The sequence below is a fragment of the Pleurodeles waltl genome, chromosome 1_2 (genome assembly GCF_031143425.1).
Source record: "Pleurodeles waltl isolate 20211129_DDA chromosome 1_2, aPleWal1.hap1.20221129, whole genome shotgun sequence".
NCBI classification, from domain to species: domain Eukaryota; kingdom Metazoa; phylum Chordata; class Amphibia; order Caudata; family Salamandridae; genus Pleurodeles; species Pleurodeles waltl.
The window spans coordinates 1,014,504,152-1,014,518,499 of NC_090437.1; the positions used below are offsets into that span (position 1 = coordinate 1,014,504,152).

Below are 14,348 nucleotides of genomic sequence, written 5' to 3' on the forward strand. Positions count from 1 at the left end.
GCTATCTATATTGGAAGAATACAGAAAAGTGCGACCAGTCAGTCACCTGTAATAGGATCCTCATGTTCCCAGACTACACACAAGCTACACGAGCGACCCTAACTCAACCAAACAACACGTGGCAAAGTCCTTTGAAAAAACGGCAGAACCTGCATGTGGAAGGGTGTAGGAAAACAGCCATTCATTAAATATAGGCGGGTAACGAACACTACGTTCCTAGAAAGCCTGAGCATAATCATTCTCACGTACCATATTTCTCTCCATTCTGAAGAAAGTTTACTTCCAATCTGTGCTGTTCGATATGACTTTTCGGGCCTTTGAAACAAACCTCTTTGTACATGCAATGATGGTTTGACCGGCCACCGTTTATCTAAACAGTGAGGACAGCTTTCTAAGACATCCGAGTATAAACATGTCATCAATATTTTCTGCTTCTCTAGGCCAGCTGTCTTAACAGGGAGAAAAATAATTTATACCAGTTCTGACCACGCGATGGCAGCATACCCCCATGAAAAACAGCAAAACAGATCCGCAAGACATTGTGGCATTTTCAGTGCAACTCCCCTTTCTTACAAAACTCGTGTGCTCTTCAAAATAAAATGTCAGATTTGCCTTTTTACATAAGTGGCTTTGCCAAGTTTTAAACTAATCCTTATAGTATACAAACCCTCATCCCTGCAATGACCTATGCCACCCGTTACATCAAACACAAAATGAGATGGGAGGATGCTTCCAATATTCTAACCACTGGCAATATCTCGGAGTAGCATCCATTGCTCTATGGTTCACCGCGCCACCTCAGATTAGACCCAGGCATAGGCAAATCATTCTTGTCCATGCTCCAATAGGAACAGTGTAGCCTGAACTACCAGGTAACACACCAAACCAAGACTCGTTTTGCCCTGATTGGGGCTCGTCAGTTGGGTGTAGCTTGATTTCAGTGGCACAGTGAGCACGGGACCCACTCCTGGCTATATCCTCGACCAAATAGGTGGTTATAGCAAACCAGTACTTTAAATGAAAAAAAATAAGTGAAGGTACTCACCAAGAAGAGCAGAGGACTGGGGGTGGAGTTTGGAGGGTGCTTAAGTGCAGTGCTAAGGGTGGGGCTAAGAGGGGCAGAACTAGGTTTTTGACATCAAACGCTTTGTATTAAAGAAATCTGCATGGACTGTAAGAATGTCTGATGTATCGAACGATTTGCATGCAAGAAATCTGCATGCACTGTAAGAATGTCTGATGTATCTGTACATGAGTTATTACCCTAATGATCATTTATATAGCACTTACTAATAAGTGTTTTTAATTACCCAAAGTAATCCGTTTTTGGCAACCTTAGAATAACAAAGTACTGAGGAAGAAGAGCAAGATTCCAAATGAATGCCTTGTAGTTTGCATGCATTTCCTTGATGCAAGATCGTAAATCACTAAACTACACAAGGACTTTAACTTGCGACCTACAGGTAACTCATGGATCTGCAACAAAAACCTTAACCAACTAATCTATCAATATCAAACACACATTTGAGATCTGCATGTTTCATGCTGTGCTTTACAGCAGGCACATTGATCCTCCGTGCAATTTTATGCTAAGTTGAACCGTTGTTTAGAATGCACACAGAACTTTCCAGAAAGTGCATTAACCACCAGTTAATAAAGTGCCATTGTACACTGGACTATGTGATAATTGAAATACAGCCTGTTGTGATCAGTTAAGCAGGCCATAATAAGTTTATCACATTTGTCTTTGACAATTTTTTTCTTGTAAAACGTTTAAAAAAACATTTATTGCTCTGAGGAAATTGGCGGCCAGGGCAGGTTTTATTTTTTCCAAACGAACACATTTAATTCAAATTGCTGAGGGGTGGTGATTTTCAGGCGTCTAAAAGAATGGGCATGCTGAAAAGCTGCATTGCCATGAAAAACGCACCCAACACAGCTGCCCATTAGGTTTTACTGTCATCTTGCCACCTCAAACTGGTAAGACGCCGCAGCTACACTACTCTTACACCATCCAGAGCAGCACACGTAAACTGCTGTGCCCTGGAGACAAAATCTGCTGTTCAGACGCTTCTGCACCAGCTCAGACCAGGCGTCCTCCCTGTTTCAAATGCATGCTTTAAAGGACGTCCTGAAGGTGCTGTCGGGTACAGTTGACGAGCACAGATCCACCTGCGTCGAAGCCAGACCCCTATGAACACCAATACTCTCCTTGTCTGAGGTAAAGTTCCTGTCCTCAAGGGGAGAAAATGAAAAAGTGCTTGTACTTGGTACCCTTGAGAACCAGCCAAGTTAAAGCACTGCATCAAACACACAAAAGGCAATGCGTATAATTCAGTTCGATGTCCTAAGTGCAATGGGTATTCCCCGACGTGTATTCCTTGCTCGCTGTGCCACTGGAACCATGCTCCACTGGATGGATCAGGGCAAACCGGTTTTAGGTTGCTTGTGGTATGGTTCAGGGAGGACATGGCCCAGCAGTTTAGGCTGCACGGTTTCCACTGGAGCAGGGGCAACACAGGTTTGCATATGGCTGGGTCTAAACTAACAAAATAACACTGGACTGGGGATGCATCCAGAGTCCATTACCAGTTTCTGAGAATTACCAGTTGCTGAGGTTAACTTAAGCAGTACACTCATCACTTTTTTGTAAACTTCAGTGATGAGCTGTGGACACATTCTCCAATGTGCGTGCGTATAGGAATGGAGATAGTAATGCAAAAACATTTTTGATATTTGCACATTATTTAAAGGAATTGCTACCAAGTAAGGTACATTTCAAATGCCCGTGTATACAAGGCATGCAGTATGGCCTGCGCATTCATCGCAGCCAGTACAACTACAGACAACCCCCAGGTGGACAAAGTAATATAAAGATACTATTTCATTAGAACTCAAAATGAAAAAGCAAGTATTTCACTACAAGACTAAACTGTGTTCACGAGGCTCTCAGCCATCAGAGAACTTCGCAGAGTATTTGTTATGGTTGTATTCTGCTGCAGGCTAAAGAATGTAGGCCTGCCTGCTTTCAGAAGGGGCTTTCCATGTGCATTTTATAGTATGTACAAAATAACTCTGCAACCAAGCCTGGTGGTGTAATGCACCTTATGTAGTGTGTGGGTTATGTCTATATACATATATAGTCATATCAGGGGCCTAAACACCACCGTAGTTGAATTAGGCATTCAAAGAGTACCACTGCATTAAGTAATAGTACTGCCTGATAAATAAATGTCAACTTTAATATTCTCTATCATCAATTAAACTTAAATTATTAACATTTACATTACACATTTTAGGGTAGATATCAATAAATATAGTAAGCTTCTGGAGCACATCATTTTCTCTGGAAAGTAAAACAAACAAGAATTTGCAAAATCCTAGAGGACCCTTTGTAGCTTCTGGCTGCACACAGCTTTAGTCGTTTGTTGACAGCAGTGATGTGATTAATACTCAGATGTTTACATGATGCAGATCTGTCAGAAGCTGAAACAGCATGTACAGTCCTGGCAGGGGATCACACCACCGACTGCTGCACTCATCCAGCCCCTTCCAGCTGAAGGCATTTCTTGCTGAGTCATTTTTAGCAGAGGTTATCACACAGCGATGTGTTGGCTTTGCCAGTGCTCGTTTTGACTCTGCTCACAGCGTTCCCACATAGGAAGAAGTGCACTCTGAAAAAGTGTGACGGCTGCTATATACCACAACACATCACAGGAGGAGATTCCCAATTCTTACTTTTGGGGATTGAGCAATGCACTTTAGCACGGGTTTACCCAGACAAAAACAGGTCAGAAAAAATAGGAGGAAGAAGGCAAAAACCTAAACCTTGGGGATAACCCTAAAAATAGGCCAGGCCCAACAGGTAGTATCCAGAACTGTCTGCCACTATTCTCTCAGAACCTGCAAATTAAAATGGCTTTACAGACTTGTGCTCCCGGACCATGGAGAGTGTGTGGTGGGGGTGGGAGGGGGGGTCCAATATTAATATATATTGGATATAAGTCCAATATTTATACCTGGTGCTCGCCTTTGTGTGAGAGGATACCATCAGATGTCTTTGTGTGCGCAAGAGGCAGAGCCCTTTGAAATGTAAGTGGGGCTGGGTACAGCCCCTCCCAGTCATCCTGCCAGGATGGCTCCTTCTCTCCCCACCTGAAGCCCCTTTGTGTCACTGTCTGGAAGGAATACACAAATGTCAACAGCAGCATCATTCACAATCATGTGACCCAGGAGATTGGCAGAAGGCACAAACGGTTGGGACCATAAAATTTCAACTTTTAAAAGTGGCATTTTTGGAATTGTGACCTAGAATTCGACCTCAGCCATTAAAGAGGATTTTAAACTATAATTCAGAGTTTAGACAGCATATCTCCATCTACTCCCAATCAAAAGTTAGCACTTATTAGAGGTAATAAGGTAACCCAGTGTCAGTCAATGGGAGAGACAGGCCTTGAATCAGTGAAAAACAACTTTAGTTTTCCATTGCTAGGACATGTAAAACTTAAGTACACAAGTCCTGCGTTTTAAAAAGAACGCACCTTGCCCTATGAGACTTTATGGCCTGCCTTAGGCTTGACTAATACGAAATAAAAAGCAAGGTTTAAGCCTGGCAAAAAGTTTATTTTGCCAATTTGAAATGGCAGTTTATAATTGTCCTACATTCTGCAGTGGCAGGCCTGGGACAAGTGCTACAGTGCTTCTCACGTGTGTGGCACAATGAGTGCTGCAGGCCCACTAGTAGCAAATAATTAACAGACCCTGGGTACCTGTAGTACCACATACTAGGGACTAACAAGTAAAATATACATGCCAATCAGGTATAAGCCAATTTTACCACATTTTTTAGCAAGATAGCACAAGCACTTCAGCACTTGTTAGCAGTGGGAAAGTGCACAGAGATCTAAAGCCAACAAAAACGGATTCAGCAAAGCAGGAGGGGTGAAGGCAAAACGTTTGGGGGTGACCCTGCAGCGAGGACCAGATCCGACACTTAAGGTGAGGAGACTGGCTAATGCAACACCCAGTCTTGTTATGTTTAGGCTAATGGGAATCGTTCTGCATCCTTCATGTGCAATTCTTTAGATTTCTGTGGCAGTAAGAAAAAGCAGGCTGACTGGGCTCAGTGGATATCTGGCCATCAAGTAGGTGATATCATGCTACAGTGAAAGCTAGCTGGAACAACATATCCACACACACTGTAGCTATGTAATTACCCACCTAGCTAAGGTGACACACTGATGGGGGAAGTCCAGGAAAAAGGAAAATTAGTTATTCAGTGAATACTATTAGATGTACCTTTGAAAGGGGAGAAGTACACGTGCACCAGTAGGAGGTTGTATGGCGCTTACCGTTTGTTGTTCTGCAACTTCGTGATGGTTTTTCTGTTCCCCTACAGGCCTCACTAGAGACAAGGGACCCATGTTATTCTCAGTCACGGAAGAAGAGGAGCAGGAAGAGAAGGGTTCAGCAGAGCTCGAAGAAATAGTAAAAGGAACCACAGTATCTTCAATGATCTTGCGTTCCTTAAAAGATGAAGCGAAAAGGAAGCAACATCTTAGACTTGCGCAGATCAGATACATTTACCATTCATTTGCGGTAACTTCAGTCTATCAGAGAAAAATACTGGTTTAAAGAAAGGATTTTGAGAAAAGGCAGTCCATGAAGTAGTACACAAGGCCTTTGTCATGCACAGTATGGATTTTAATCACAGGCACGTGCATTCCATAAGCTCAAAGGGCAACAGGACTCAACATGGTCTATACACTGGCTGGGGAATTATTAGAAAACAATATACAAAATTCGTACAGTAACCACTTAACATGAATTGAAACAGGGAAGCATAAGAAAAGCCAAGACAGACAAGACTATCACAGTTTATTATGCCTAGACTGTAAACAACACAAAAAGACAATTAAGACAGCCGCCTCAACCCTTCAAACCCAGGTATCAGGCCAGTCCCAGCATAATCTGAGTCAACTTGGCAATATCGTATGAATTTGAAGACCACTCCGTTACGCCATTCAGCTCTGGAATGCTCCCTTTTCTCCCTAGGAGAGGCGGCAGAGGAGTTCTAAATGACAAGGCGACGGCTTGCAGAGTGATATTCAGGGGTATCCAAACAGAGCAACACACCAGACACAACAGTTTACTTTAGCGAGACCCCATGCCAGTAGGATTGCATTTGGCCAGCCCTGATTTTATTTGGTCAACAAAACAACACATGATTGAGCTTTGAGGTGAAGACTTGTAATGAAAAAGAAAAAAAATTGAAACCCTCAGAATCAAAAGAACTGTTGGCTGATACGCCAGGACATGTTTACAGTGCCCCTCATGACACATTGACACATAAAGGGGCCATCCAGTGAAGGAGATCAAAATGCATCTCAAAACCCAAGCAGACATCAAACAAGCCAACGTTCTAGGAAGCCTTTTGGCGGTGACTGTTAGCGATACAGGGTGGTTAAAGAACGCAATTTTTTTTCCTCTACATCAGACGGCCACTTTGACAACACCTACGCAGTCATCACCACAACGTATCTTCATTTGCCTACCAAGAGAAGGGGACCGTTTTATTATCAGCAGCACACTGCAAGTCTGTTGTTAAATAAGTAGCAGCTTGCTGTGCTACTAAAATTATTAATTGAAAACGAATTCCATAAATCCTTTTGGGCAAATCCGTCTTTAAACTGCCATAGGGGAATGGTTGTGGGCCAAGTAGTAAGTAACTGTTATTGCAGAAGTATTTTTTTCTGGAGCCACGGACAGAGGTTTCAGGACTTTTCTTTTTTAATAAAAACACACAAGCACATGGTCATGGGTGGGAACCTAAGCAAGCATTTTACATACAATAGTGACAACAACACACAATATACGGCCCCAGCTTATTCCCACAGAACTGGAGTGGGAAATGTAATTTGGAATGTGCAACCTAAGGCACCCACAGCCAGCAGTCTGGCCTAGCGTGTTGCACATTCGCCACTGAAATAGATAGTAATCTTCGGGCCACAAATTCAATCCCTGTAAAGACCAACTCAGCTTTCTATGCTTCCACTGGTCGGTAAATTGAGTACCATGACACGGGTTAAAGAGACATCTGTTATTTATAGCACTTAGAAATAGGTGAAATGCAGCAAGAAGTGCTTTATAAGAAGAAGTTATTATAATAATCTTGATAGGGAAAGATCCGTCTTAAATTAGGAAAATCTATTACTTTACCACAATGGAATTCTGGTTGGATCCATTTACATATTTAGATCCAATAACGGCAACCCAGGTCGACTGTTTGATGTCAGTTTGATTGCTGTGGAACATTCACATACTTGAACCACACCAGCTTTGTGCTTGAGACACTTCACTTGGTACTTTGGGGCCCACTAACATCCTCAGGAATAAACTATGGGACTAGTGGCCTTTCTGCCCGCACGAGTAGACTTGCAACATATTAATCATTTCCCATACTAGCTCCTTGGAGTGGATGTCCATATGCAAAACCACAGTTTTGCTGCAGGATTATAAAAAAAGCACACAGCTTTTTACGTTGTTCGACTGAAAACGTTATTTAAACTACGGCTATATTAAAATATTGTTAACTGTGAAGCAAATTTGCTAAAAGGGCAGAGCAGAAAATGGTGTAAGTGTATTTTATCATGCTTACTTCTACCATGTAAACAGAAGGATAACATCTCTCAGACCATACCATAAAACTCAATGACTTCTCCAAGGTACCAAACCCTAGTTAGTAACTGTGTAGCCAACCATGCCCCACTACTAAATCACATCATTTCTTCGTTACTACACACACCAGTGGTATTATGGCGCCTGCAAAATGTAGGTAGAGAAGAGCCAATTCGGATTATTGCAATACTGGAGACAATCTAGTGACACCCATGTCTAAGCTGGTGATAACAATACTGTTTATGAAAGTACATCACAGTTCCCAGCTTTCTCTGTATCATGAACCTTATGTGGAGGCTGAAATAAACCAGTAGTTTAAAGGTTCAAGATTTACAACCTTTGGAGTACGCTCTGCAAACACTACACTTGCCTTTATATTTAAAGTTTGATCACATGCAGACTGCCTTTGAGGCTGTAAAGCTGACCATTACATCTTCCCACCCTTGTTTTAGTTTCATGAGGACAAAATATTATTCAGGATACTTTGTCATTTTTACAAACTGAGTCACAGTCTTGCCTTTTCGTTTTGCTGCTATAACATTTTCTTCAATAGCCAGGACTACTGTAAGATAGGGATGACGCTTAACAGGAAGGTGGGAGAAGAACTTGATGTTTGTACAAAATGCCTTTGAGGCCTGTTAGTTATGTGTGGGACAGAGATGAGGGCCTGCTGAATAATTCAATACAAGTAGAATAAAATCTCAGACTATGAGCACTAGTTTGACATACACAGCTTTGTGCAGAGACATTTGAAGCTGCCACATGGGGATATTTGCAGAGGAGCTGCCCTTCTCCATAATTTACTTTAGGAACCAGCTTTCTTATGTTTATCATATCCCAGAGTGGAATACTGCTCTTCGGGCATTAGTGCACGATAAAGTTAAACGATGAAATGAGCCTTTATAGCACAGCTACTAAGTACTTGATAACTACAATTGTTAATTGACTGGGTGAAAGCACGCACATACAGAGGCCCCAAGCGTGTGCACACAGTGTAAAACTCCCCCAGCATTAAAATAATGTAAAAGTAACTAAATGAGCAAGAGGCCCACACAAAAGATGAAACGCTGAATATTCACCATGAGATTATTTAAAATATTATCCCGCACTATCTGTAATATGCTTCTTTTCTTGTATTTTCCCATTCTCCATCGCTATTACATTCTTTTCCTCCTTTAATTTATTTTCCCAATTAACCTCATTACCCAACACTTGCATGGCTTCTGAAGTTTCAGAATACTTGGACATTCAAGTACTTACAAAACCCATAAGTCTCACTATGACAGGGTCACCTGTTTCCCTTCAAGCCGTCCCTTTGACTTCCTGGCGTGATCCCTTCTTATATCTTCCACGCTCTAGGCTTTCCCATCCCGGCTCCACTCATCCAATAGAACCCTTATGACCATACTCGCATTTGGGATGGATTAACCCCCTTCGCCAAAGTTGTAATCAGGCCCTTAGTGTTAGGTTTCCGTTCCCCTGAAAACATCAAAGGGAACTTCTCTTGTATTCACTTGGGTAGCTAGTCAAATATATGCAAATACCACACTGCTCCATGCACTGCAACTGAAAGAGAGAATACACAACAAACTCAGTCTGCGACCACAGCTTATGTACTGTTTGATCATTTTTTTTATTTTTAACCATCAACCTGTAGAGGAAATCTACTTAAATTACACGTCCAACAGTAAACGAGGATAACATCATATTTAAAGATTCCCTTAAATACTCAAACAAAACGCCTAGCACTATCCCCGTTCCACACTCCGCAGGCACGTTTCGAGGTTGTCAGTATCCACTGCCACAATTTTAAAGATGCAACACAAACACTTTGCACAAGACAATTTTGTAACAAATCCCTGTGACACTAGGAATTTAGTGATTCTCTCTGCTATTGTAACAATGAGGATGGCAGTCAGCCCCTATCGCTTGAATTTCAACATAAACCCAGGCAGATACACAATTGTTCTGCATTGCTTGATTTTTGCCAGTGATAACGAAGCAAAGGTCTAGCAGGACTATGGTGTTTCACCATGATGTTTTAGGGAGATTTTAACCAACCTATGAGAAGTGCATGCTCCCTTGGTTACCCTTTACCACAGATCATTCAATAAGCATGCCATTCAATTCACTGGCAAAAGCAGTCATACCTCTTGATTCACATACAATCAAACTTTGCTTTATTCCTTCACTCACCAAAAGAGTACTTTTTGAGAGGCCTTCCAAAAATATCAACCTAATAGAAGGTACTGTGAGAGAATGCTTCCTCACACAATTCGTGTATCCCAGAAATGTTGGTTATATTCTCAACACATTAATGTAAATGTGATTGTCATGTGATACAAATATAAAGAGAAGAAAAAGTTATTTACCTTCTGTAACGATCTTTCTGGTGGACACAGTACATGCAGATTCCTCAATATTTTTTATATTCCAGGTGTCATACATCAGACCAAATCAGGATACTTTTCACTAAATATCTGCACCAGCAGGGGGGCCAGGCTCCATCTCAGCATCAGAAACACCACTGTGACATCACTGTAGTTTTAAAGTGCCACCACTGGCACTTTGAGATTAACAGGATGGACTGAAATCTTATCAGCAAGGTGCGGTGCAAAATCTAAACTTGGAATCTTACTAGATTGATTCTAGTAGAAAACCAGCTACCACAGTGGTCACTGCTGGTGGAGGTTGTAAGGACTTCCCTTAAACTAGGTTCTCCTCACTGTCCGTCATTTCAAATCTGCTTTAGTGCTGCCCATGCTCATTATAGTGTGTGAAAGATCGCCACCACCATGGAATCACTGCCTCTGGAGCAACCATTTGAAGGCCATCATATGCCTGCGTCTATGAGTTACCACGACTATGCAGGAAGCTAGAAGACATAGAAGGAACTGGACTAGAACACATGCTCCATTCTGAAACATTGTAATTACACCCTGAACATCCCTTATCTTTTGAGGAAGATTAAAGGCTCAACTTCATGCAGCGCTTCTATGAACATGATGATCGGAGTGGACTCCAGGTGAGACTTGTGCATGTTGATGGAAAAGTCCAGGTCATACAGCAATGATCTGATCCACCACAGGTGGCACAGCACCATCTCTAGAGACTTGGCATTGAGGAACAGTTGTCCAAATAACAAAACACTGTGATTTGTGATCTGAGATGGGTGGAGACCACAGCCACCACCTTCATGGCCACCAACTTCATGAAGACTTATGGAGTAAAAGCGAAGAAGAGCGTGAATTCTACTTTGCAGTGTAGGCAATATGGGCCAGATGTAGGTACCGATTTGCATGTCGCAAACTGCGAAAAACGCAGTTTGCGACATGCAAAACGGCCATCGCGGTGCTGATTCACATTTTGCAAGTCGGTACCGACTCGCAAAATGTGAATTCGACTCGCAAATAGGAAGGGGTATTCCCTTCCTATTTGCGACTCGCACCGCAATGTAGAATTGCTTTGGGACCGCGAAAGCGGTCGCAAAACAATTCGCAGTTAACACCCACTTGAAGTGGGTGGTAAGTTATTCGCAAATGGGAAGGGGTCCCCATGGGACCCCTTCCCCTTTGTGAATGTCGCTGAAAATATTTTTTCAGAGCAGGCAGTGGTCCAATGGACCACTGCCTACTCTGAAAAAATTAAACCAAATGGTTTCATTATTTTTTTTGAATTGCAACTCGTTTTCCTTTAAGGAAAACGGGCTGCAATAAAAAAAAAAAAAAAAAAAACTGCTTTATTAAAAAAGCAGTCACAGACATGGAGGTCTGCTGTCTCCAGCAGGCCACCATCCTTGTGAGTGCAGGGACTCACTATGGGGTCGCAATTTGCGACCCACCTCATTAATATTCATGAGGTGGGTCTTTGCGACCCCATAGCGAGTCGCAGAAGGTGTCTGAGACACCTTTCTGCATGCAATTTTGCAAGTTGCAAATTGCGAGTCATTATGACTCGCAATTTGCAACTCGCAAAATGTTCCCTTCCTACATCTGGCCCTTTATGTGTGACTGCAGAATCTGTATGTAAAAATATGTGACCTGCAGTCTGACAGGCAACATCCAGCACTTGCAACATCTAGTCAAGGGACAGCATCTTGGACTTTTAATTGCACAGTAATCAGTTTAAGACTGGGGTCTAGGATTGGACGAAGACTGCTATCCCTCTTTGTGACCAAGCAGTACGAGGAGTAGCAGCCCTGACACCATTCCTGCTCTGGAGTAAATTCCACCACCCTTTTCTGCAGCAAGATGTCTACCTCCTGCTGTAGGAGGCATATGTGGTCAGCAGAAGGGAGAGAAGATGAGGGGGAATGGGTGGAAGGGCCAGCTGGAAGGGTAGAGCATACTATCTTTCCATGATATGCACAACCCATTGATCTGAAGTTAAAGCCACCCAGAGTTGTGGAAAGGAGGATATCCATCCTCCAACAGGCGCAAAGTGCTCTGAAAAGGGTGAGCTAGGGCTGCTTCTCTGTTGTGGCTGAAGAGGAAGAAGCAAGGGGGAGGAAAAGGAGAGGTAGAGCATAGCCTCAACCTTTGCCACAACCCTGATACTTCACAAACAAGGGGTTCTGGAGATGTTGCTCATGCTACTGGCCATGCTGTCTGCCACGAAAGGAGAAACCACCTGTGAATCCCCAAAAGCTTTGCAATGGTCTGAAGTCTTGTTATTGGGTTTGGAGTCCAAGGGGTCTAACAGTGGCTCTACGGTCCTTGAATCTCTCTAGTGCCATACTCCCTGCTGAGAACACCTCTGCAAATTCCTCTACTTTCTCAGACTGCTTCTCCATAAAAGGTCATAGGGAAAACTCCAGGAGATAACCTTGAGGAACAAGGCACTTATACCACGAGGATCTCTGGCAAGGCATGTGTAGTGAGGAAAGCTGGGTCTCCTGGGGCTGATTTATGTTTCCTGGGCAGCAGATAACTTATTGCAGGGGTGGAAGGTGGCTTTTCTCATGCCGCAATGACTGGCTTGGGGATGGCACCACTGGATGGTAGGACTGGTTCCGATATTTGGAAAGTGGGGTGTAAGACTTCCATTCAGCTTCACTAAAGGTAGGGGCAATTCTAAAAAGCATGCCGCCTTCTGTGGTATGGTGAAGGGAGTTCTGTGGGGGAGTATAATTCCCTTTCAGGTAAGGTGGGTAGCTACTGCAATCTTTAACGGTTAAGAAATCTGAATCCTTGGAGACTGACTACCTCCATTATCTGTGTCCTGTCTGGAGTCCTCTAGAGGATTGGAATTCCCTCCTGTTCTTCTGCAAGCCTCTGTACATCCCTTCTTAATCTCTACACAGGGTTTGGCAGATCCATTATGGGGAGAGGGTCTGACACCTGTGTTGGAACTGGTGATGGTGGCATTGGTAAAGACACTGGCAAAGGCTGATCTAGTCAGAGGAAGACCCCATCTGATTAATCACGCTTGGAGACTCTTGACCCTCGGGTAGGTCGCTTCCCCGCCGCTGCAGCTCCGCCTGCCCAGGCCCCTGCCAGGTAGTTTTTGCCTTTTCTTTCCACCTTTTGTCGGTCCTTTCTTTGTCTCTCTGTTTGTATTTGTTTCTCTGTTTGTATTTGGCTCTCTGTTTGTATTTGGCTCTCTGTTTGTATTTGGCTCTCTGTTTGTATTTGGCTCTCTGTTCCTTTCCTTTCTCTCCCTAGCGCTTCTGTTTCCCGCCGCTGCCACCCTTGCGGCCCCACCTCCCCACCCCCATTTGCTCTCCTTCCCGCCCACCTCCCAGCTGACCCCTCCTCCCCCCTCCCTTCTTATGGCGCCCGCTTTGCAGCTGCGCGCAGCGGGCACGCCGCTAGCGCGCCAAAGGCAAGCCCATCTGCACCCGTCCGCACCTGGACCGCGCCCAGCGCCAGAATCCCTGGCCCCCACCACCCTCAAAGCACCCGACTAAGATACGACGCCACCTCCCTCTACGCCCTCAACACTGGACGAACAGCCACCTGCTACCAAGCTAGCCCTAAACGAACCCATGGACCCTTCACCTGCCAAGCCTGCAAATACACATTCCACCGAACCTGCAGACCACCCACCGGCCCTCGCTACAACAACCACCTCAAGTGCATCCTCCTCAACACACGCTCCATCCACAAGCACGCCATTGAACTATGGGACCTCCTGGACACAACAGCACCAGCCGTCGCCTTCATCACAGAAACCTGGATGAACGCCTCCTCGGCTCCAGACATCGCCGTAGCCATCCCCGACGACTACAGTATCGCCCGGAAGGACCGCGTCAACCAAACCGGAGGAGGAATCGCCATCATCTACAGGAACACCCTCAACATCACGACCACCACCGAAGACACCCTCCTCACCACCAAACACATACACTTCCAGATCCACACAGACCCCAAAACCATCCTCAGAGGAACACTCGTCTACAGACCCCCGGACCCACGCACCCAATTCAGCGAAACCATCACAGACTTCATTAGCCCGCACGCTCTAGCCTCACCAGGCTACATCCTCCTCGGGGACCTGAACTTCCACCTGGAGAAAAACAACAACAACAACACCACCACCACCACCCTGCTCGCCAACCTCGGACTCAAGCAACTGGTGAGCACCCCCATCCACAACGCTGGCCACACGCTCGACCCCATCTTCTCGCCAGCAACCACATCTCCTTCAGCCACTCCTCCGAACTACACTGG

At 44.2% G+C, this 14,348-nt stretch overlaps 1 protein-coding gene across 4 annotated transcripts in view; it reads right to left on the reverse strand.

Moving 5' to 3' along the window:
• Positions 1 to 14,348, reverse strand: part of LIMCH1 (LIM and calponin homology domains 1) — a 662,913-nt gene that overhangs the window by 35,281 nt on the left and 613,284 nt on the right. For 3 of the 4 annotated variants that reach the window (XM_069201848.1, XM_069201843.1, XM_069201837.1), the window contains one exon: positions 5,352 to 5,525. The exons of the other annotated variant lie outside the window; for it this stretch is intronic. In XM_069201848.1, the coding sequence (XP_069057949.1) occupies positions 5,352 to 5,525 (174 nt within the window). The remainder of the gene's footprint in view (positions 1 to 5,351; positions 5,526 to 14,348) is intronic. 4 annotated transcript variants of the gene reach the window in all.